Raw genomic sequence first — 24,990 nt, forward strand, 5'->3', positions numbered from 1 at the left:
TATATTTTTTTTTTTTTTTTTTTTTTTTTTTGGTAAGGTGAAAAATGATTAAAAACTTATATAATACTTCTAATATTTCACTCCCGAATATTTAATACTGAATGAAAATTAATATTCAATAATGAGCATCCCTATCTTAACATTACATAAAATATATTCCTTTTCTAAAATTTGGAAAAGATGAATTTGTTCATTATATTCATATAAAATGTATTACTAATTGATTCTATTATTATATAATTTTATGAATATGGCTAGCATAAAAAAAAAAAGTCCCCTGAATGCATATAAAAAATGTGAGGTGATATAACCCTATAAAAAATTTTTTATGAACACTATTTTTTAAATGATTGGCAAGCTGAAATTCTTAAATGAACATATAAGAAAAAAAAAAAAAAAATGTTGTAATTAAATAAAAGCATTATTATTTTATTTTAAAATATGAAAATTTAAATAATTATTATAAAAAAAAAATATTGTTATGATATTATTTTTCTCTTGCATTTGAATTAATACTTTTAAAAGACCATATTTTTTATTCACTTTGTGTATGGAAATTTAATTTTTTCGTTTTTTTTTGTTTACAAAACTATAATTTTTTCACTTTTTTTATATTTTAAACCTTTTAATATTTCGTTTATATATCTTTAAAATGGCATGTGTTAATTTCAACTCTCCTTATCAAGCGGAAAAAAGAAGGACATCTGAAAATGTAGATGTAAATAATATTGATTCTACAAATATACCTATTAATTATACAGACATGGGTATATAAGTTTTTTAATAAAACTGTCAAATTAATAATCTATAAATATATAAATTTTAATGAAATTATATAATTATATTTCATCTTTTTATAGATCTTGTACTTTTTCCAGAAGGATCATTAAAAAATATCAATGACACCGTAGTAAGCGAAAAGCATTTAGTTGGAAAATCTGTGGCTTTATTTTTTTCAAATGGATCTGACCCCAAATGTAGATCATTTTTACCTTTCTTACAACAGGTTACCTCTTTTTATCTTATTTATGCACATACATATGAACATAATTTTTTTTTTATTTGAATTTTTTAAAATTATATGAAAACAAAAATAGTATTTTTAAATAATATATTTATGTTTAATAATATATTGATATATATAATTATTTAATTTATTCTACAAATCAGTAACCATGGTTTTCCTTTATTTTATCTTATTTTGTTTTTTTAAAATATATTATTTGGTTTTTTATAAATTTTTTTTATTAATTTCGAATTCTTTTTAGTTTTATAAAACTATAAATGAAGGTGGATCAAATCAGAAAATAGAAATTATTTTTGTAAGTATTGACTCTGACAGAAAATCATTCGAAGACCATAAAAAACACATGCCTTGGCTATACATTGACATTACTGACCCATTAACAGATATATTGAAAAAGCATTTTAGAGTCATGAGCTATCATGAAGTTCCTTTATATGGATCAGGACCTAGAAGCGACGTACCCTGCTTAATTGTCATAGGGAGTGATGGAAGAGAAGCACAACTTCTACATATTAGCAGTGGCAGGGATGAAGGTGAAAAGGGTCTTTTAAGGTGGGATTACAGAAATAACATATATACTCTAAATAAAAGAAACACTATTTAGATATTCAGTTACAAACACCAATATTTAATAAAAAGAAAAAGAAAATTTTTTGTAAATCTTTCTTAAGCTAAATATTACAAATATTTAATAATGTTTACATGGCATATGTATATTCTTATTTAATATTAGATAAATATTAATTAGAAAAGAAATAAAACATATATAAATTTTACTTTATGTTGAATTAATTAATTATATTATATTTTCCACATCTTAGTTACTATTATTGTTACTAATTTTTTTTTTCCATAAAATTACTTTTTTTTGTACTTTTATTATTTTTAATTTTTATGTATTTGGATTCATTTAAAACTTTTCTTTTTTATTATTTGTTATTTGTTGATTTGTGAAATATACTAATTAAACTATAAATAAAAGCATTATTTTAATTTAAATACTGTAAAAAAAAAAAATGAAAATAGCGAAAATTAAAAGTGATAATACCACTAAATATAATAGAAAAAAATAATAAAAATAAAAAAAAAATTTATATAAATCAGTGGAAATTACTGAATTATTTTAACCTTTTATAATTTATATAATTTTAAGTATCTTATAATTATATAATTTTTTATTAAGTAAAAATCGTTTTAAAAAAATTAACAAAAAAGCAATAAATTAGAATTAAAAAAAATTCACAAAAAATATGTCACTTAAAAATTAAGATCTATTGTATATAACAGTTAAAACCATACATTAAGAAAATAAAACTTTTATTTATTCATTTATAACATTATGCTCATATTTTCCATATTTCTTTAAAATATTTTATCGTATAAGAAGAAATATAAATGAAAAAAATTAATAATAACTATTTTATTAGAATATATTCACTTTTATTTTGGTCCTTTTTTTAATGTAAATGTCTAAAAAATCACCCTAAGTTTTTAAAACAGAAAAAAAAAATAATAAAAATAAGCTATACATGATTCTAGTATATTGTACCTTTTTACCATAATAATGAAAAAATAAAAATCACCAAAAATGAATAAAATTTTTGTGAATCCAAACTTTTTACCTATGAATATTACTATTTAAAAAAAAGAAGCATATACGTTAAAAATTACACATAAGATAAAATATTGAGAATTCTTAAAAAAAAATTAAAAAAATAACTTTTAGTTTTCAATAAAAAATATGTTCCACTTTTATAAAGCGATGAAATTCGTAAAATTTATTTCTTTATAAATATAGGGAAAAATAAAAATATATAATCAAATAAATAAATAAATAAATTTATATTCTTTTATTTATTTTATTTTATTATAATTTTTTTTTTTTTTTTCCCTTATAATTCTAATTTTTTTTAAGTTATAGAGAATACTAATTAAACATAAAATTTTATTTATTTGTTCTTTTTCATTTATTTTTTTTTTTTTTGTAATGATAAATGATTAGCACTTCAAAAACATATAAATTTAATAAGAAAATATTCATTTGCATTACACATTTATTTTTAATTCAATAAATTAAAAAAAAATATAAATGCAATATTGATATACATCTTGAAATATTGACTTCGTTAAGATTGTTTATGTTAATTTACAACTATAACGTTATTTAATAATATTTAGAATTACACAAAAATGGTAGTAAAATTAAATTATTCTTTTTATCTTTTTTTTTTATATTTTTTCTATATTAAATTTCAGTTTATCCAGTGTGTAACAGATGATGGAATAAGTGAAGAAGAAACTAAAAATATAAAGCATTTAACTCACGAAGTTGAGTTGCAAATTTACAGTCAACATTCTGAAAATGTTATTGCTTTATTTTGTAATAATAAGGAATTAAAATGTAAAAATGCATATAAAGAATTTATTGAAGCTTCAAATGAGCTAGTAGATAATGAAATAGTTTTTGTATATGTTGATACGTTGACACTTCCAAAAACAGCTGATAACTTTGAAATAAAAAATGTTCCAAAAATTTTAACATTCAGAGATTTTGATCCAGAAAAAGGATATACATTTAGTAAGAAGTATACAAAGGAAAATATAATCGAATGGTTTAAATTATTGCCATTACCATCAATTGAAGTTATGGACAAAACTAATGTAGATAAATATGTTGAATTACAAAAAAAAAAAGGATATGCCAGCATTATTGCATTTGCTATTAAGAATTCTGATAATGCTCATAAATTTGTTCATTTTGGTGAAACTCATAAAATACCCAATTTATCTGTTGGTTTAGCTTATGTTGAAAAAGAAGAAGAAACAAAAATAGAAATTTTTAATGGACCAGGATCTACAATTCCAAATGATTTAATTAGATATAAGGATGTATATATCCCAGACAATAATATTTGGGTCTCTGATAAGATATATAAATTTACGAAAGATTATATGGATCAATTTCCAATTATAATTAATTACAGTAGAAAAATAATAAGACCAATAAATAATGATATTTATTTTTATATTTTTAGTAATTTAGGTGATTATTCAGAATCCTTATACGCAGAATTATATAATGTTATAAAAAATTATCCCGAAGTAAGAAAATTTCTACATATATATTGTGATCATTACTCTCCATTTAATTAATATAAATTCTATATTTATTTTATTTTTATTTCATCATAATATGAAAACATATGTATACATTTCTATTTTATAGATAAAATTCGTATTTCCAAAAAGTGAAGAAAAATCTGAATTGTTTCAATTAGAGCATGATATGAATTTAGTATGTATCTTAGACTATAGAAATGCATCATTTGATGCTGTATATCAATTACTAAGACCAAAAAAATTCATTAAAGAGATTGATGGAGATATAAAATCAGAAATTGTAAAAAATTTTATAGAAGATTTTTATAACAACAAAATTACTCAATATAGAAAATCTCAGAAACCTATCAAAAGAAGAGAACAGCAGCATTATCAAATAATATGTACAAATAATTTTGAATCTTTTGTTTTCGATCCTGAAAGAATTGTTTTGATTTTTTATCATGTTCAAGGATGTAAAGAATGTAAACCAATATTATCTTTTTGGGAAAGTGTGTCTAATTATTTTCATTTAGAGAACAAATATAAAAATGTATTAGTTGCAACAATGGATGCAAAGTTAAATGACATGATTGATGAAACTGTTGAATTTTTTCCAACCTTAGCCATTTATCCAAAGGGTTATATATGAATATATAAATATATGATTTATTATATTTTTACTCTTATGTGTTTATAAATATTCGTTTAAATTAATTTATTTATTTAATTATTTTACTTATTTTTTTTTTTTATAGGAGAAGATAAATTAAAAAGAAGAAAAGTTTTTCTATTCCCTGTCAAGTTAGATACATTAATTGACATTGTGGATGAGATGTTAGAAGATATAGAAGAAGACTTATAAAAACTTTAAATTAATATATTTTTTTCAAGTTTATTTATTTTTTTTTTTTTTTTTTTAATGAATAAAAAAATTTCCAAAAATTTTAGAGGAAATTAAATTTATTTACAAATTATTAAAAAAGACAATATAAAATACAAATAACTACAACATGATCTCTGTCTCACATGTATCTGTAATTTTTTCATAAAAATTTTGAAAAAAAAATAATTCACTCAAAATACATGCATTACTAATATTCAATTTAATGAATGCTGATCTTTTTTTGTTGTTACTTCTGTTCTACTTACCGTTTTTATGTTATCACAGGAGCTTGTGATTTTGTAAATAATGAAATTTATATAGTCATTTATTATTATTTTATATTTTTATATATTCGTAATTTTCTTTTTAATGCCTGAACATGTTATTATATTATATAATATTTTTTATTTTTTTTTTTTAAGTGTTATTTTATCCAATACATAAAAAATGCAAAATAATCCCATTCATCATAATAATATAAATATGTAAAATGCAACCATTAATTTTTGTCTCATTTCACATAAGCATGTATGTGTGTTAATTAAAAAAAAAAATAAAAAAAAAAAAAAAAAAAAAAAAAAAAAAAAGCAATAAAAACAAAAAAAGACATTAATACAATTATTACATGAAAGAAAGTTAATTCAACTTTTTATAAACGCATATGCTATATATTTATTCACAATATATTTTAATTTGATTACATTGTGTAACATCTTACTTTTTATTTTATTTTTATTTTTGCTTTATTTATTTTTTTTCCTTTTGTTGCTTCATTAAAATGCTATATTTAACTAAAGTTATTAGCAACGCTTGTTTAGCCGTAATAAATTGCGGCTTATGCTTATCCTCAACAAATTTAGCTAGAAAAATGATAGTTGATGATTTCAAATTATGCCCAGTAGGATATAGAGGGTGTGATAAAGAAAAATGGTACTTTTCAATGTTTTATTTTATATTATATATGAGTTCCTTTTTTGGATGTTTTACTTCTCTATTTTTTAAAAATACGGACAGAAGAAAATTTATTATAATAATCCATTACTTATTCATTATTGGAAGTTTGTTAACAATTTACAATACTCCTCATATTATTATATTTTTATTTTCTCAAGCATTTTTTGGGTTAGCTATTGGATGTTCAGTTGTTATTGTTTGTTTTTATGTACTAGAATATTCACCAAAAATATATCAGAATTTTTATGGATTCTACATTCAAACTTTTTTTTCTATTGGAATATTAATTAGTTATATATTTGGTGCTTGTTATGAGAATATAAAATTTCAAAATCCACGAACAACAGACTTGGTTATTAAAATATTATATAAGGTACACTTATGTTTACCTATGATATTTAGTCTCATATCTTTAATACTTTTACATTTTGTATTTAAATTGGATACCCCATTACATTTATATGTAACAAAAAATTATGAAAAATTTGAAAAATTAAAAACGAAAATAAATGTGAAAGAATTTGATGAAAAAAAAGAATATCATATGAATCCTGCCACCAATGATGTAACATTATTATATAAGGACTTACCACTTATTGATTTTTTGAAAAACAAAAATTTACGAAAAGCATCTTTTACTGGAAGCTTTTTATGTTATTTGTATTCATTTAATGGCTGCTTTTTATTCTTTACAAAAATATTCCTATTTTACAGATTATTTTCATCTACAATGTTAAACACATTTATATCTGTAGGATTTATTTTATTGTATGTGATTTCTACAATAATATCTACCTTTCTAGCAGAACATGTTCAAAAAAAAAAATTATTAATCATAGGATTGGTGGTGCAAGGTTTAGCATCTGCTGGTTTAGTTATAACTTATTTTTTATCTTTAGAAAACTTTTTAAATCAAATTATTGTAACTTTATCCTATGCTACTTATTTCATTGGATTATCATTAGGGTTTGGGCATATGATATGGACTCACGTTTTTGAGATGTTTCCAAAAGAATGTAAAGTTGTAGGAGCACTTTGTTCATACTACCCTCTTTTTATAGGTGCTTTTATAATATCATTTATATTTGAATTTGCTAGCAAACAAGATTATGCCTATTTATTTATTATATTCTTAGTATCAATTATTGTGTCTATTATATGTTTTAACTCCTTTTATAAGGAAGATAAAGAACTTATAGCTAAAAAAAGTTCTAATAAGAAATAATAAAATTATAAATATATATAAATGATGAATTTAAATTTCTAAATTCGGAAAGTCCTAACATTTAATAATATAATATTTGTGTCAAATGGAAATTTAAAATATAAAAAAAAATTTCTATAGAAATATTTAATTTTCTAAGAAAAAAGAAAAAAAAAAAACTTAAAAAATTAAGCATAATTTTTAATAACATGTTTTTATATTTTTGATTTTTTATATCCTTTTTTATAATATACATTTTTTAAACAATATTAATTCTTTTTGAATAAATTTATTTAATTAGTTCATTGTTTTAAATTTTTTTTTTTTTTTTCGTTAAATTTAACACTTTAAGTTATTTTAACTTCGTAGACTTTTTGTTTTTTTTTATTTTTTTTTTTTTTTGAATAAAATTTCTATTTATAAATATAATTATTTTTTATGTATTTTCTAAGTTTTATCACCTTTTCACTTTTTTTTTTTTTTTTTTTTTATTTTCATTGTTTATTTCATTTAATGCGATACAGTAGCTTTAAGTTCACTATGTTATCATTTTCATATTATGTCATTTTATTTTATTTTACTTTTTTAATAATATTTTTTTTGTAATTATTTTTCAATAAAATCTAAAATTTCAATGAAAAAAATATAATTTTGGAAAATTATTTTTTTCTTAAATGTAATAAAATGAAGCATTATAATATAAAATTAAATCATGGATTTTATAATAGATGTAAGTTGTATAACATATATTTAAATTTTTTTTTTTTTTTTTTTTATATTTAGTTTGTAATTGTCTTCTGTAATAATGTACCATTTCTCATATTTATTTATTTTCATATTTCCTAACTTTATTTCATTATGTTAAAATGTAAATGATTACTTTTTTTTTTTCATTGAATAAACCATGAAAATAATAATAAAAATATATTTTTTCTTATTATTTTTTGTTATTAAAAAAAAATGTATATGTGAAAGAAAAAAGCTAGAAATTGTTGATTATAATAAAAAATCTATTGAAGGCATAATAAAAAACAAAATAAAAAAATTTCATGAAAAAAAACTATTATTAATAACAAATATAATTAATATTACAGAAACTCACAGGAGCTTTATAAATTTATTAAATAATGAGGGGAATCATATAAAAAATATTATAAATATTCATAATGCTACTAATAGCATAATTTTCGATAAAAAAGATTCTTCTATATATGATGGATTAGTAATTATATTGGACATTTTAAATGATGAAATTGTTACAAAGTTAAAAGTTAGTTACTTAAAATTGTTTATAGAAAAAAAAAAGCACATTTTTTTTAGTTTAAATAGTGTTGTAGGAAAAAATTCTGTTCATTTTTTAAATGAATTAAACATAAGTGTTCATGGAAATTATTCTTACGTTAATGATATTTTTGATAATATTTTTTTAAAAGAAGATACAAATGATGAAAAATTACAAAAATCATTTTATACAAGTGAAATAATACAAAATACACCAATAACAAATAATAAACATAAAATTTTATTTAAAGGAACGGCTCATTCGGTTTTGCTGAAAGAAAAATATTACCTAAAAGTTTTAACTTGTACTAAAACATGTTTATTGTATGGAAAAAACAATAATATTATAAAAAAGCAAAAACAAGGAACAGAATTATTATTAATATCTTCTATTCAGCTGGAAAATAACTTCCGTTTAATTTTTTCTTCTTCATCTGATATATTTTCAGATTTTTATTTTGATTTAAATGAAGAAAATAAAAATTTCACTTATGATTTAATACAGTGGAATTTAAAAAAAATTGGTGTTATTCGTTATAATAACTTTAAAATACATAAAAGAACATTTAAAGAAAATTCTAATTTTTTTATCAAAGATACCATTTATATTTCTATAGATTTTTACGAATTAAGGAACAATTATTGGATTCCTTTTAAAAGAGATGATATTCAATATCAGCTAATTAAAATCAATGTAAAATCTAGAAATTTTTTATATAATTATAAATGTATAAAAAATGCTACATATTATAAAAACATTAAGTTACCAGGTGAGCATGGTATTTATAAATTTCAAATATACTACTTGAGAAAAGGTTATAACATTTTAAACTTAGAATATTTTTTACCTGTACGAAATTTATTACATTATGACAAAAATAAAAAGGTAAATTTTAAAAATTATCCATTTTATTTTTATATGTACTTATCATTGTTATATTTTTTTTTATTCACATTAATACTTATATTTGATGATTCTGATTATAATAACAAAAAAAAAAAAAAATAAATAATTGTAAATATAAATATGATATTATTTTTTCCTTAAACCATAATTATATATTTCATTATTTGTAATTTATTCTTATGTGTTTTGTTATATACTTATTGAGACTTTTTTACTCTTTTTTTTTTTTTTTTTAATTTGTTCATTTTTCAAATTTTAATTTTTCTTATTTTTATATCTCCTTTTATTATATTTATCAAAAAATTTAATTAAATAAAAATTCAGTTAAATATGTTAGATTCATAACAATTTTAATTTCAAAAAAATTTCATATAATATTTAAAGTATAAAATATTTTAAGTGACACTAATCATTTTATTGATTCTATTTCAAATTTTATTAAAAATATTTAAGTAAAACCACGAGTATAAAGGGTATACACATTACGTATTATAATATATTTTTTCTTTCTTCCTTTAATAATAAAAAATTTACGATATGAACTTTTATTTTTTTATATTTTCATAAATACAAATAACATGAAATATTAAGGTTGTTAATCATATAAAATTATTAACCTCTTCAAAATTTTTTTCTTTTTGTTGAATCTTACTCATATCTGAGACAAGATTATATTTATACTACATATTTTTACATTTATATAAATTAGAAATTACTGATGAAATATATAACTAATTTAAAAAATATTGAAAATAAAGTAAAAACGATTTCTGAACAATGTTCAGTTAATACACCAAAAATATTAATAGTAACTAAATACATAGGAAATAATGAAATAAATGACATACATTCTTATGATAAAAAATATCATTTTGGAGAAAATTACCTTGATTCACTAATAGAAAAATCTGAACAATTACCTAACTCAATAAAATGGCACTTTATAGGTAACTTGCAATCAAATAAATGCAAAAATATTTTAAAAGTTAAAAATTTATATATGATAGAAAGCATAGATAAGGAAAAGAAAGCAACACTATTAAATAATTATTTAAAAATTATAAATGAAGATAATTTAAATACAAATGAAAATTTAAAAAAAATTCGTGTTTTAATTCAAATTAAAACTGCTGATGATGAAAATAAAACAGGAATAATACACGATAATTATGAGGAAATTGAAAACATAGTTTTATACATTATTCAAAATTGTAATTTCTTAATATTTAAAGGATTAATGACTATATCATCATTGGAAATAAGTAAAAGAGAAAATTCATTTATTATACTTAACAATATAAAAAATAGACTTTTAAACAATAAAACTATAAATAATTATTTTCATAAAAAAAAATTTCATATGAGTATGGGAATGTCAGACGATTTAGAATTAGCCATTAAACATCAAACAACTCAATTAAGAATTGGAAGAGCTATTTTCAAATAATTTTTATTATAAAATGTCTATTTTCATTTTTATATCTATTTCATAAAAAATTTGTTATGAATATAATTAACATAAATTATTTTTTACTTTAAGATAAAAAAAAAAAAAAAAAAAAAAAAAAAAAAGATATATATATATATATATATACCCTAAAGTATAATGAAAATATTATAATATTTCAAAGTTTCTATCTCAATAGACTTTCATTTTTTTCCATTTTTTTTTTTATTTTACAAATATTTCAGAATTAATAAATTAATCGTTTTGCTCTATCTAATGTTTATTAGTATGAACTTCAAAAAAAAAAAAAAAAAAAGAAAAAAATGAATAAAAAATAATAAATATATATAAATAACATTGAAAGTCATAAAAATTATTTAGATGTATATAAAAAAAACAAAAAAAAAAATTTTCCATTTTTTTTTTTTTTTAATTATTATAAAAGAATACGAAATTGTGCAAATGCTACAAAAGTGTAGTTATGCTTAAAAATAGATATTCATATAAAGACTAATGTATAAAGATAATAACAAAAATTGTAATACATAGTATTATATATATGTATATATATAATAAAAGAAATTTGCAATTTATTGTTTCCTTTTTTTTTTTTTTTTTTTTTTTTATTTGATTTTAATAATCTTCAAAAATCCATAATTGCAAAAATTGAATTTCAAACTCTTCATCATAAGTCAATAAATCATTATCATAAGTGTTACTTCTATTTGTTTGTCCTTTGCATAAATCTTCATTAATAACTAGTGCATAATTATCACCACCTCCAATCATAATTGATTTTTCATCAGAATAAACGAAATAGTTATTTTTAGTTGTCCACATATAAACTTGTATGGAAGTATTATTATTTTCATTATTACTAGTAGAATTATTATTATTATTATTATTACTAGTAGAATTATTATTATTATCAGAATTATTATTATTTTCATATAATGTATAATTTTCAGTAGTACAAGTATTTTTACGATAATTTGGAGTATTTATTTGGCTAATTAAATTACATAATTCTTCATTGGTACCATATGTACTATAATTGTGAATTTTTTTAGATGTATCAATTGTATGCGTATCGAATGTATTAAAATAATTATTAGAGTTTGAATTAACTAAATCTTGATTAGAGTATTCTTTAGTTGATTCTTTCCAATTATTTTTTAAATTATCAGTCAAATTGATATTTGAACTTGTATTTTCAGTGTTATTACTTTGTCTATTTATTTTATTATTTTCTATAGAAAAATCAATATTCTCTATTTTTTCAAAGGTTTTTTCTGAAGATACTTGAGTAGGATAATTAGATATGTCTTTTACAATTTCTTTACTAATATCATTTGTACTGTTATTATTATTCTCTCTTATTTTATCATTAGAATTTTTAAAAGTAAATAAAAAGTTTTCTCCAGAACCATAATAGCAATTATCACAATGTAGTTTGTCTAAAAAATATCCAAATAATACATTATTCATATCATATATTAATAAAATTACACTTCCTTTATTAAAAACATTTCTATATAAGGTTTTAAATGATACTCCATGAATACTTGAACAAAAAGCTAACTTCCATATTTTAATACTTAATGTTGGTGGCAAATAATAGTTTATTTGTTTAGTCATTTCTTTACTTAATAATTTAGCAGAACCATTAATATACTCAAGTTTTGGTACTAATACTTGGTATTTTTGATCTCTATTATCATTTAATGAAGTAGATCTTTCTTCTTTTTTTGATTCATTTGTTTTTAATGATTGCTCAATAATGCATCTTAGTAACTCATTAGATGTAAATGGCACTGAAGTTATTGTTTTTTCTATTTTATTTTCAGATTTTCTAATTTCATCAATTTCTTTAATTATTTTAGTTGTTGTCTCATATGCTTTATTATTATTAAAAAATCTAAATAATATAAAACTTTTTTCTTCATATTTTTTATGTGATCTTTTGTTTATTTCGTTTTCAATATCTGTCCTTAATTTATTCTTCAAATCTTCTTTTAAATTATTATTATCATTTAATAAATCATTAGGAGCAATGTTTGTTTTATAATCTAAATCATTATTGTGTATATCAGAAGAATTTTTCTTTATATTATTAGAAGTAGAGTTTTGAATTTGACAAATCGGTGAATTTATTACTTCTGTTTCTATTTTATCTGGATTTTTTTTATCATTTCCATTAAAATTGTCATTTTTCAATGAAATATCTTTTAATTTATAATTTACACATTCATTATTTTCACTTTTGATTATATTATATTCTTTATCTTCATCACATTCATGACAGTTTTTATTTATATTTACAATTTTTTCACCATTATCCTTTTTTAATAATTCATTTTGTGTAAATCCCTCTTTCAGGCTCTCATATTCTCTTAAGTTATATATATCACTTTTTTTTTTTCCATTATTACTAGAGATGTCTTCTTTATAAAAGGAATTAGAATTAACTAAATTTAAATTATTTTTATATGTAATAATTGGTTGGGATGAAGATACATTACTATAATTTGTTTCATTAATTTTTTGATAAATTTTTAAATCACTATCATGCAAATGATCTATAATATTACATTTTGAATTTATATCAAAATTAATAAAACTATTTTTTTTTTTTTTTGTTAATGTATTTTCCTCATTTTCATTTTTTTCACTTTGTTTTGACATGTCGGTAGATGAACCAGCTGAATCACTTTTTTTATTTTTATCATTTTTATAATCTTTAAATGATGTATTTTGAACTAATGGATGAGCTAAATTATATACGAAAGATAAACTTTTGCTTATATATTTATAGTAAGATATACTTTTTTGCTTACTAACTTCATTATTCGTATTATTATTATCGATACCATTATTATTATTAATATTATTACAATTTTTTTTGTGTGTTGTATCATCACTTATTTTGTTATATATACTTTTTAATAAAACTTGAATAAAACCACATGTTTCCTCATTATTATATAAGTAGGTACCTTTTGTTGGTACTACAATGTGAGCACATTCGTAGATATCATATAAATCAATAAATATCTGATATGTACCAAAACCATTAGTTATAACATTTTTATCTCTTAAATCTGGTTCAAATAATAAAGATTCTTTAGTTAAAATTAAATTTCCACTTATTGAATAATTTGTTAAACAGTATTCACATTGTTCGCGAAATATAATACAATTTTTTTTCTCTTTTTCTTTTTCATTCAATTTTGGAAATTTATTTGTATTTGATGAAACTATTGCATTACGTATTATTCCTTTTTCAAACTAAAACAAAATACAAAAAAAAAAAAAAAAATTTCACATATAATATTGGTAAAAATATTAATATATATATATATATATATGTTAACTACTTTAAATTATTTGTTAAATAAATAGAAAGTAGAACCAATATATTTTAAGGAAATGAAACTATTATTAAAATATTTCAAAAAGGAATTCAATAAAATTTTTTTTCATAATAAGAAAAAACATGAATACATTAAAAAAAAAAATTGGTATTTTATTTATAAAAATATTTAATTTATATTTTAATTATCTATTCATACTTCAAATTTATTAGAAAAATGCTGTTTTTCTGTATTTTCTGCTATATCCTCATTCTGAAAAACATTTAAAACTTTTATTTTATTATTTATTTGAGTTTCGTCCATTATATCCATTTTCATTTATTACATTTTTCAATATTATTTTTGGAGATATTTTTTAATATTAATGAAATATATAAAATTTATATCTTCGTTTTCACAAGAAAACCACTGTACATAAACATTTAATGTTATATCAAGACACTTATAAGGAAAATAAAAAAGAAACGAATGTAAGAAGACGAAAAATAATAAAATAATCCTATAACAAAAAAAAAAATTTTTTTCATTTGAATATATATATTTTTTTAAAGATGTCTTATTTTATTTATAATTGTTCTCTAAAATAAAATAGTTAAAGAATTGTAAATTATTGTTTCTGTTGGAAAAGTATTAAAATGTATTTAGAAAAAAAAATAATGCATAATAGTATGAAAAATTTTTTTTTTCCTTTGTATTATCCAAATGAAATTGTTGTAATAAAAAAAAAATACTAATTCTTTTTATATAAATTTTCACTTATTATGCCGTTTGTATATCTTAAAGAAAAATAAAAAATTAACAGCATATAATTTTAATGATCTGAAGACTAAAATAAAAATAATAATAATAAAAAAAAAAAAAAAAAAAAAAAAAAAAAAGTTATAAATTATTAAGAAATACAAATAATTTTTTTTTATGTTAATTACTATAGCATTTTAATATTTTTAAAACGTATTTGGTTGAATGAAAAAAAATGCAAAAAAAAATATAATCTTTTTATATTGAAAAGATAAAGAAGAAAGCTATGAATTTTTGTTCAAATAAACATATTATTTAAAAAAATAATAACACGTTTGTGTAATTTTAAAAAAAAATATATTATACATATATTAATATATATAATTAAAAAGAATATTCTTTCACCTTAATTGTGTGTGAAAAAAAAAAAAAAAAAAAAAAAAATTCCGTTAAAAAATTTTAATGTATATATTTTTAAAAATTACAAGAGTTCATCACAATAAAAAAATATATAATGCAGTTTTCAAAAAGAAGTATTAAAACAAAATCTTTTATTTTTTTTAAATTATGAAACAAAAAAAGGGATAAAAAAAAAAAAAACGGAACAAAATTTTTATTTATTAAAAATTTATTTTTATAATAGAATACATATATATATATATAAAAAAAAAAAAAAAAAAAATGATAAAAAATATTTGTATTTTATTTTATTTATTTTATTATATTTTTTTTTTTTTTTTATATATGATAAAAAATATCTTAATTTTTTAATACAATAATTTTAATAATCATGAGTGTTGAAAATATTTTTAATATTATTCTCAATTGAATCTTGAATATTTAACATATTTTCATTTATAGATGAATGATCTATTGGTGTATCAAAAATCTTATCTAAAATAGCATTAAATGACTTTTTTTTTTTTTTGGAATTTTTATTTACATTTTGACTTCTTAAATTATTTGAATTTATTTCTTTTGTACCATCTAATAGGATCTTTATATCATTATTGATGTTTTTTTTCTCAACAGTATCATTTAACTTTGATATCCCTTCTAAATATTCATCTTTATTTGTTAAAATTTCATTTTGTAATGAAGAAAAATCATTATTTATAATTTCTTTTAATTGTGTATTTTTGTTTGATTTATTTTTATCATTATCATTTTCTTTGTGTGCAATTTTTTTTGTGTTATTTTTTAAATCATTATATTTTTCATTTTGTGTATTATTATCCAATGAATTATTAACTGTATCTTCCAATGTTGTACCATTCCTTATATTATTTTTTATAATTTTTTTTATACTACTCTTATTTAAATTTCTAATTTTTGTTTTTAAATATCTTTCTTTAGAATTTTGAAAGGTATCCTTAATGTTTATTACTTCTGCATTTATTTCATTTTTATTATCATCATCCTTTTTTTTTTTTTTATCTTCACATATTCCTATTACTTGACAGTCGTTTTCATAATTTTCTTTTATCTCATCAACTTTTTTATCTAATATTTTTATTTTTTTTTTTTTATTTAGTTCAGTTAATTCATTAATTTTATTTTTAAGATTTACTGTTTGTTCAATATCGTAATTAAACATTTTTTCTTTATGATTAACAATATTTTTTTTTATTTTTTTTTTTTTATTGTTTTTTCCTATGCTATCATTACTTTCACTAGGTGTTCCATCAGATGATTTTTTTGTATCGATATTTTTATTGTTAATGATATTGTCTTTTAATAATTTTTTTACGCCTTCCATATCCTTTTCTGATAATAATTCATCTATTTTCTCGTCATATTTAGAATTTTTTTTCTTTTTCTCCAATGATAATAAAATTTGTTTCATTTCTTCTATTACTGTTCTTTTAAGTTTTTTATTTTTAAAAAATTTATTATGATTATTGAAATTATTTAAGTTTTCTTCATTTAGCATGCTTTTCATATCATTACTTAATTCAATACTACTCTCATTATTACTATAGTAAGTTGTGTTATTATCTATATTACTATCATCGGATTTACTATTTCTACTTAAATTATCGTTATGACAATTATACATTTTAAGTAAACTTTCGTTAGTCATAAAGTTTTTGACAACATCAATAATTTTATTTTTCAAATTTTCATTTACTTTAAGCTCTTCTACATTATCTAGGTTTTTAAAAATAGTGTTAATTGAATTTTCCATTAATAATTTCAACGAATCATCATTATTTTTGTAATTATTCAAAATTTTTGATTTATTTTTTAATGTAGTTACATTTTTTGAAACATCTAAACACTCATCTTGGATAACTTTCTTTTCTTTTTCAAATATTTGAATTTGTTTTTCTTTTTCTAATAATTCTTTCTCTAATTTTTCTGTATTTTTTTTAAAAAATTCTTCCATTGCTTCATATTTAGACAAAAGGTCGTCATATGTTTTATTGGTGTACATATTATCACTTACATTATTTTTATAATCATTTTTTAATGAAACGTAATTCATATTTAGGTCATTAATCTTTTCAATTTTTTTGTTAATTACAACATCCTTATGGTATAATTCTTCTTTCAATTTAAGTGTTTCATGTTTTAATTCTTCATTACTTTTTATAAGTTCTTCATTATTATCTTTTATACAATTATATTTTTCCTTTAGTTCATTATAATCTGTTTCCCATCCTTTAAGAGAATTTTCAACTTTTCTTAAAATATACTTTTTTTTTTTTTTTTCCTTTTCTAAATTTAATTTATACTCATTAACAATACTATGTAATTCATTTTTTTTTTTTTCTAATTTATCACATTCCAATGCTAATGCTATAATTTTTTTATTATATTCTTCATTCTGATACATGATATAATCTTTTATTTTTTCCATATTTGTTATTTTATTAACTAATTGTTGCAAATCATAATGGTGTTGATAAGATTCTTCATCTAATTCATTTTTTAAAATCATATTTTCCTTTTGCATTTTGTCTATATAAGATTGAAATGAATTTTTATTTATTCTTAACATTTCATTAGTCTTCGCTATTGTATTTTCTAATAAAAACTTTAAATATTCGTTTCTTTTATTAGCATCCTCTTTTTCCTTTTTCATTTTATTATATTCAGTAAAAATATATTTCATAGTTTTATAAATTTTATTAATATACTTTTTATGTTTTTTTTTTTTTAAATTATTCTTTAATTTTTCTTTTAAGTTTAATAAATAATATTTGCAGCCTTCTTCATTTATATTTTCACCTTTATTATCCAATATATTCATTATATGTTTCGTCTCATTATAATTTATGCTATCTGAATAATCTGAATTTTCATCGCATATTTTTAAGTTTTTATTTTCCCTAATCTTTTCATTTAATATATCATTCTTTATATTACTAATATCATTTTGTAACTTTTTTAAAAGTATACTTTTATTATTTTTCTTTTTATCTAAAGGAACTTTATCTATAATTTTATTTTCATTTTCATTAAATTTCTTATCTTCTATTTTTCTCATTTTAAAATTATTTCCATATTTTTCATTTTTATTGTATTCCTTATTATGAATAATTAAATTTTCAGAACTTTTTTCTTTTTTATTATTATTATTAGTAGTAGATAATATATATTTTTTTGGTAATGCTTTATTATTAAAAGAATTATTTTGCTTACTTCGATTTATATCATAAATACATAGTGCTTCATTCTCTTTTTTATTTACTTTTTTAATGAGATCATTAGATTTTTGTTCATTTTTTATACTAGAATTTCTACTAATTGGGAATTTTTCATTATATTTACGTATTTCAAATGTATTAGATTTATTGCCACATAAATTATTAATATTTTCTTTATTACAATCATTTTCTCGGTTTAGCTTCATGGAATGATTCGTTATATTATTATCGTTTATATATTTTAACTGTATTAATTTTTTCTCATTTAAAATTTTATTTCTCTTTTTTTTCAATAACCTATTACATATATGATTCATTTCACTTTTTTCATCATTACATTCACTACCATATCCTTTATCATACTTATCACACCATACATTATTATAATCATTATTATCATTATCATTTTTTAATATAATAGAATCAAAAGTTTTAATATTCTTCCCATATGCATCAGATGTATCTTTTCCCCATTTATAATGAAAATTTTGATTACTTTTATTTTCATTTTCTTCATTACAAATATTTTCAGTTACACATTCCTTAATATTATTATTGTCATTTGTATGCATATAGTTATTACTAGCTGATTTAAAAGATATATTTTTCCCCACCTTCGTAGTTATATCAGAAATAGATGGAACTCTCAATTCTTCTTTCTTTGAATTTTTAATATCTTGAAATGATAAAGAATTTATTCTAAATGTTTGCTTCTCCATCTCCAATATATCATTACAACTATTATATGCATCACATAAGTTTTTGTAATCATAATTACTAATATTATTTGATTTACAAATACCCTTTGAATGGATAGTAGCATTTGTTACTTTATCAGAATCAGAAAAATAATCGTTTTCTTTTAATTTAGAGTAATTATTTAAATGGTAATAATTATTATTATTAGTATTAGTATTTGATATAGTACATGCTGATACGTTTCTTTTTATATTTGATGTAATCTTTTTTTCACCATATTCATTTTTATTATTACCATCTAAGTAACTTTTATTTAACGTATTCAAGCTTAAACATGACATAAACATTTGTTTATTTTGATAATCACTTTTTTTTTTCTCCAATTTTTTTTTATCATTTTTTATAAAGGTATTTTTTTTTGAATCATTTGTAATATTTCTGTTATTTATTATATGTTCTTTATTACTTAAACTTCTTTTCTTTCCTATATTAGAAGCCTTCAATTTTGTTATATTTCCTTCACTTAAATTTCTTTTCAAATTATTTTGTTTATTAATACAGTTATTATTTTCTGATAATTTACTATCTATAGTTAGAAGATCTTTAATCTTTTTTTCATTTTTATGATTTAATGTTAATGTTACTTTTTTTGTATTATTTAATACGTTTTTATTAATAATGAGATCTTTATCTTTTTTTTTATTGTTCTCTTGCTTATAATATATTTCTTCATCTTGGTGTAATAACATATTATTAGTATTACTATTATTAGTAATATTAATATTTTTTTCTTCATTACAAATAAATTTGGATTTATTTATCTTTACACTAACATCCTTTATTTGTCTACTTTTAGAATTCAAGTGAATAGCTTCTTTTTTTAAATATTTCCTTTTACTTTTTTTTGTTATTGCTACTGGTTCATATAATTTAAAATTCTTATTTTTTTTTAAAATTTTTAAAACATTTTGCATTTTATTTATTTTACTTTTCATTTTTTTATTTATAGTCGATTTCAATTTTAAATTTTTAGTCATATTTATTACTTCATTATTTTTAAAGAAACCTAAAACATTTTTTATTTTCCTCATTTCATAATAATTACATTCTTTATTTTTTTTTAAATTTCTTCTTAATTTTTTTAGAAGTATATATTCAAAGTAATCATTTTTATTCATGTCCTTACATTCCTTTAAATCTTTTTTATTATTCTTAACAAGTTTCATGTTATTATTTTCATAAGACATATATTTATTGTTACTATTATTATTTACATTATGCGTTAAATTTATCATCTTAGATTTTAATTTGCTTATTTTTGTCGTATTTACTTTATTTGTTAATATATTATTAGACTTTCTTTTTATATTATTCTTCATTTTATTTTTCCCTTCAACATGTTTTATCTCATCGTTAGCATCCTCACTATACATATTTTTATCAATTAATACTTGATCATATTTATTTTCTAAATGTACATCATTAAAATCGTTTTCAATATTTTTTTCATTAAATTGTTCTTCATTATATTGTTCTTCATTATATTGTTCTTCATTATATTGTTCTTCATTATATTGTTCTTCATTAAATTGTTCTTCATTAAATTGTTCTTCAGTATATTGTTCTTCAATATATTGTTCTTCATTATACATTCCTTCATTACTAAGTTTCTTATTAATTGCATCTTCGCTAGATATTTTTCTATTATTTATTTCATCGTATTTGTTTTCATTTTTTTTTAAATGTTTATCTTCCTTTTCTTCCATATTCACACAATTTATTGAATTATATACAAAATCGTTAGTTTGGGAATTATCATTGTTACAAAAAAAATTTAATTTATATAGTCCCTTTTTCATTTTATGTGAGTTTTTATTTAAATTAGAATCTTCTTTTTTACATTTAATTTCATTTTTATTGTTTGAAAGGTTTATGTTTTCTTTTTTATTCAAAGGATATGATAAAGAATTAAAGGAAAATTTTACTCCAGATAATCTATCATTATTATTTTTACTATTAGTATTACTTTTAATATCGCTTATATTACTATTTACATAATTCTTGCTTATACCATCCTTTTCATTAAATTCACATGAACTAATATCCTTATAATTATATATACTACTTTTTCGATCTTCTTTTGATAAGAATTTTGTTTTAGAAGTTATGCAACTTTCAGGATGTATATTATCACTATAGTCTACCTTCACTGTTTTGCTATCCGAATTTATATTAACCTTCTGTTTTCCCTCTATATTTAAATATGCATTATCATTTTCTTTTATATATTCAATATTATTTTTTTCTTCATGATCAACCACTTTATTTTTCCATTTATTATTATATACACATTCATTTTTTAATTCTTCATTAATTATTCTATTCGTAGTTCCTTTGTCATTATTATCTTTTAAATCACAGAAATTAGGAAACTCATTTGAACTATCTGCTACTAAAATATTATTATTGTTAACTATGCTATGCGTTTCTATGCTTTCATTTTCTTTTAATTCTTCTCCCATTTCATCTTTAAGTAAAGTATAATTTTCTTTAGAATTTGTCGGTATATCAGCTAATAAATCATGCTTATAGTTTACTGAATCCTCTTCAACGACATTTACATTTTGACTACATAATTTCTGTTTTTGTATATGCTCTCTAGTATTTTCACAGGAATTTATACTACTATTTAATTTATAATTAAACGAAGAGTCATTAAGAGACTTATTTTGAAAATCATTTAATGTTACTTTTTCTTCATTTTCTAGTTTTTCTTTTAAATTACTTTCATTTTTATTTATCTTAGGAATTGTCTTATCTTCATCATTAATGTTATGAACGTTATAACAATAATTAGTAGAAAATTTATTTATATTATCATCATAAGAAAACTTTTTGTTTTCTTTTTCTTCTTCTGATAAACTAATTTCATCATTTGAATTTAAATTTATTAATTCATAATTATTTTTCGCTAAATCATATACATAATTTGAAAAAGATACAGTTTTTTTTATTCTTTCACTACTTGGATATTTTTTTAAAGATGATTTTAAATTAAACTGATATTTTTCAGTTACTTTATTATTAATAATTATTATATTTCTATGACTTATACTATTAGAATCATCTTCATCATAAAAATTATTATCTTCATAATCTTCATCATAACATTCATTTTCCATTTCTAACTCATGATTTCTCTCATAATTACCTTTTATATAATCTTCCTTGTTTTCCATATAGTTATCATTTGTTTCTATTTCATTATAATAGTTGTTTTTTATATTTGATTCATCACTTTTTATATAATTACATTCATTTTCCTTTTTATTTTTATCTTCATTCAATTCATAATAACAATTTGTGTACAAATTCTTGTTTTCATTATTTTTACATTCGATTATTTTATTTTCTTTGCATGGAATATCATAATATGTGTTATATTCTTTGTCATCTATACATTCTAAGGAAGAATTACTCAAATCATTTTTGTTGTTATTATTTCTGTGAATGTTGTTAACATAATTTAAATTAGTAACACTTTTCCCCATTTCTTTTATATAATCATTTTTATTTTCTTCATTAATGATACTGTTATTCTCTAAGGAAACATTCTGAATATTCAATTCTCTATTTATATTTAATTCCTTTTTCATTAATATATTCTTTGAATCTTCATTAAAATCCTCATTTGATATAGCTCTTTTCGTATTTTTTTTATCTTGTTCATTATTATTTGATAGTAAAGTGGAGTTTTTGTTTCCATTAGAAAAATCTATTTCTTTAAAACAACATGCTCCTTTATATACATCATCGCAATTATTTTCAATATTATGGATATTTTCATTATTTTTATTAAATTCTTTCTTTTCATTATCAATTGTATTATCACATTCATTATTATATTCATAATTATTAGTTTTATTTACAACAATATTATCTTTTATACAATTAAAATTATCTGTATTATTAGAATCTTTAAAGTTATTTTGTTTACTTTCGTTTTTATGCAAATTACGACTCAATACTTTCTTATTTTTTGATGAATTAATAGTACTATTATCATTATTGTTGAAATTGATATTATTATTATTACTGATATTGGTATTATTAATATTATTATCATTAATATCATTATTATTAATATTTTTATTGTTATTATTAGTGATATCATTAGTATATTTTTTACTTTCATCGGATAACAATATATAATTATTTACAATATCTATTGGATTATTTCTTAAGTTTACCCCATTTTCTGTAATATCTACAGATGTATTTAAATTATTGAAATTGTTTTTACACTCAAACTGTCTAACATTTTTCTTTTCATTTAAATCATTTTCTTCTTCATAGTTTTCTACACCTATAATTAAATTATCATATGAGCACAACAAGTTTATTTTTAAATTGTTGATATAATAACCGTGAGATAAATTATCAATATTTTTAACCCATAAATTTTTTTTTCCACATAATCCAATGATAAAATTATTATTAATGTGCATATCATCAAATTTGTTTTTAATTAAATTAGGTTTATTTCCATAATTACCTCCCCATATATATAATTCTTCTTCCATTGTTTTACATAAACTTATTTTACCAGCACTAATAAATATTACATTCTTCAAATTTTCAATTTTTTTAGGTTCATATGAATCTATACAATTACTATGACCTAAAACTCCATTAGTATTTTGTCCCCACGAATATATAAAATTATTAAAATTTATAGCCAGAATGAAATTTATGCCAATAGAAATTTTTTTAAAAGCTATATCATTTGTATATATATGATGTGGTTTTGTTAAAACTTTATTTATTTTATTTCTATTCATTTTTCCTTTAATAAAATATTCATTTATTAAACCAAAACCATACAATAAACCATCGATAGTTAAATATAATGTATATTTTTCAGAAGAATAAACACATTTAACAATATTATTTTGTACATCCACTTTATATACTTTATACTTTTTTTGATTCTTTATTTTACAGTTATTTGCACTGTTAAATTTATCGTTATCAATTTCTTCTAAATAATCATTTTCATTTATGCTATTATTACCTAATTGACCGTATGTATTATCTCCATAAGTAAATAATTCCCCATCTTTTGATAAAAATGCAATATGATGATGCCCACTACTTACATCATGTATAGTTTTATTTTTTAGTATACTATCTACTAATAAATAAGGTACATTTTTATCAAAATCATTAAAATTATTTAAATGCCAACAATATATTTTTCCAACAATTGATAAAAAACCAATTATTGATTTTCCACAGCTAACTTTCACTATTTTTACTTGGGGGTAATATATTTTATGTGTTATAATTTCCTCTTTTTTTTCATTTTTTCTATTTGTATTTTTTTCATTCATATTTATTATATTGTCTTTTGTATCTTCATTGTTATTTACTTCGATTAAATCCCCTATTTCCTTTTTTTTTTCTTCTTCATCTAAGCCTTTTTTCTCTTTTTCAATACCCACAATATTCTTTATGACAAACACGTGAATTTTGCTACCACATTTTTCATTAGACATCATTTTTTTTCTTTTTTAAAAATTTTTTTTCATATCTATATGTTGAATATTATGTATCAACAACAAAAAAAAAAAAAAAAAATATATAATTGACAAATCAATTCAAATTAAAACAAAATAAAAAAAAATACTAAAAAAAAAAAAAAAAAAAAATAAAAAAAAA

At 19.1% G+C, this 24,990-nt stretch overlaps 7 protein-coding genes across 7 annotated transcripts; 5 read left to right on the forward strand and 2 right to left on the reverse strand.

The window, feature by feature from the left end:
* Positions 1-652: 652 nt before the first annotated feature.
* On the forward strand, positions 653-1,631 carry PGAL8A_00432100 (thioredoxin, putative; the record flags this gene model as incomplete). Its single annotated transcript, XM_028673052.1, has 3 exons — positions 653-767; positions 861-1,006; positions 1,269-1,631. 3 exons carry the CDS (start codon positions 653-655, stop codon positions 1,629-1,631), a joined length of 624 nt encoding a protein of 207 aa, XP_028529544.1.
* Positions 1,632-3,217: 1,586 nt separating this feature from the next.
* On the forward strand, positions 3,218-4,991 carry PDI9 (protein disulfide isomerase, putative; the record flags this gene model as incomplete). The annotated part of the gene is made up of 3 exons (XM_028673053.1): positions 3,218-4,129; positions 4,254-4,767; positions 4,885-4,991. 3 exons carry the CDS (start codon positions 3,218-3,220, stop codon positions 4,989-4,991), a joined length of 1,533 nt encoding a protein of 510 aa, XP_028529545.1.
* A 799-nt stretch (positions 4,992-5,790) lies between these two features.
* PGAL8A_00432300 (sugar transporter, putative) lies at positions 5,791-7,191 on the forward strand (the record flags this gene model as incomplete). Its single annotated transcript, XM_028673055.1, has 1 exon — positions 5,791-7,191. The coding sequence occupies one exon, from the start codon at positions 5,791-5,793 to the stop codon at positions 7,189-7,191; it is 1,401 nt and encodes a 466-aa protein (XP_028529546.1).
* Positions 7,192-8,074: 883 nt separating this feature from the next.
* PGAL8A_00432400 (dolichyl-diphosphooligosaccharide--protein glycosyltransferase, putative) lies at positions 8,075-9,460 on the forward strand (the record flags this gene model as incomplete). The annotated part of the gene is made up of 1 exon (XM_028673056.1): positions 8,075-9,460. The coding sequence occupies one exon, from the start codon at positions 8,075-8,077 to the stop codon at positions 9,458-9,460; it is 1,386 nt and encodes a 461-aa protein (XP_028529547.1).
* Positions 9,461-10,076: 616 nt separating this feature from the next.
* On the forward strand, positions 10,077-10,805 carry PGAL8A_00432500 (pyridoxal 5'-phosphate dependent enzyme class III, putative; the record flags this gene model as incomplete). Its single annotated transcript, XM_028673057.1, has 1 exon — positions 10,077-10,805. One exon carries the CDS (start codon positions 10,077-10,079, stop codon positions 10,803-10,805), a length of 729 nt encoding a protein of 242 aa, XP_028529548.1.
* A 633-nt stretch (positions 10,806-11,438) lies between these two features.
* PGAL8A_00432600 (TLD domain-containing protein) lies at positions 11,439-14,497 on the reverse strand (the record flags this gene model as incomplete). Its single annotated transcript, XM_028673058.1, has 2 exons — positions 11,439-14,093; positions 14,378-14,497. The coding sequence occupies 2 exons, from the start codon at positions 14,495-14,497 to the stop codon at positions 11,439-11,441; spliced, it is 2,775 nt and encodes a 924-aa protein (XP_028529549.1).
* Positions 14,498-15,698: 1,201 nt separating this feature from the next.
* Positions 15,699-24,830, reverse strand: PGAL8A_00432700 (regulator of chromosome condensation, putative; the record flags this gene model as incomplete). Its single annotated transcript, XM_028673059.1, has 1 exon — positions 15,699-24,830. The coding sequence occupies one exon, from the start codon at positions 24,828-24,830 to the stop codon at positions 15,699-15,701; it is 9,132 nt and encodes a 3,043-aa protein (XP_028529550.1).
* Positions 24,831-24,990: the final 160 nt, after the last annotated feature.

This window comes from Plasmodium gallinaceum, assembly GCF_900005855.1.
Source record: "Plasmodium gallinaceum strain 8A genome assembly, contig: PGAL8A_v1_119, whole genome shotgun sequence".
NCBI classification, from domain to species: domain Eukaryota; phylum Apicomplexa; class Aconoidasida; order Haemosporida; family Plasmodiidae; genus Plasmodium; species Plasmodium gallinaceum.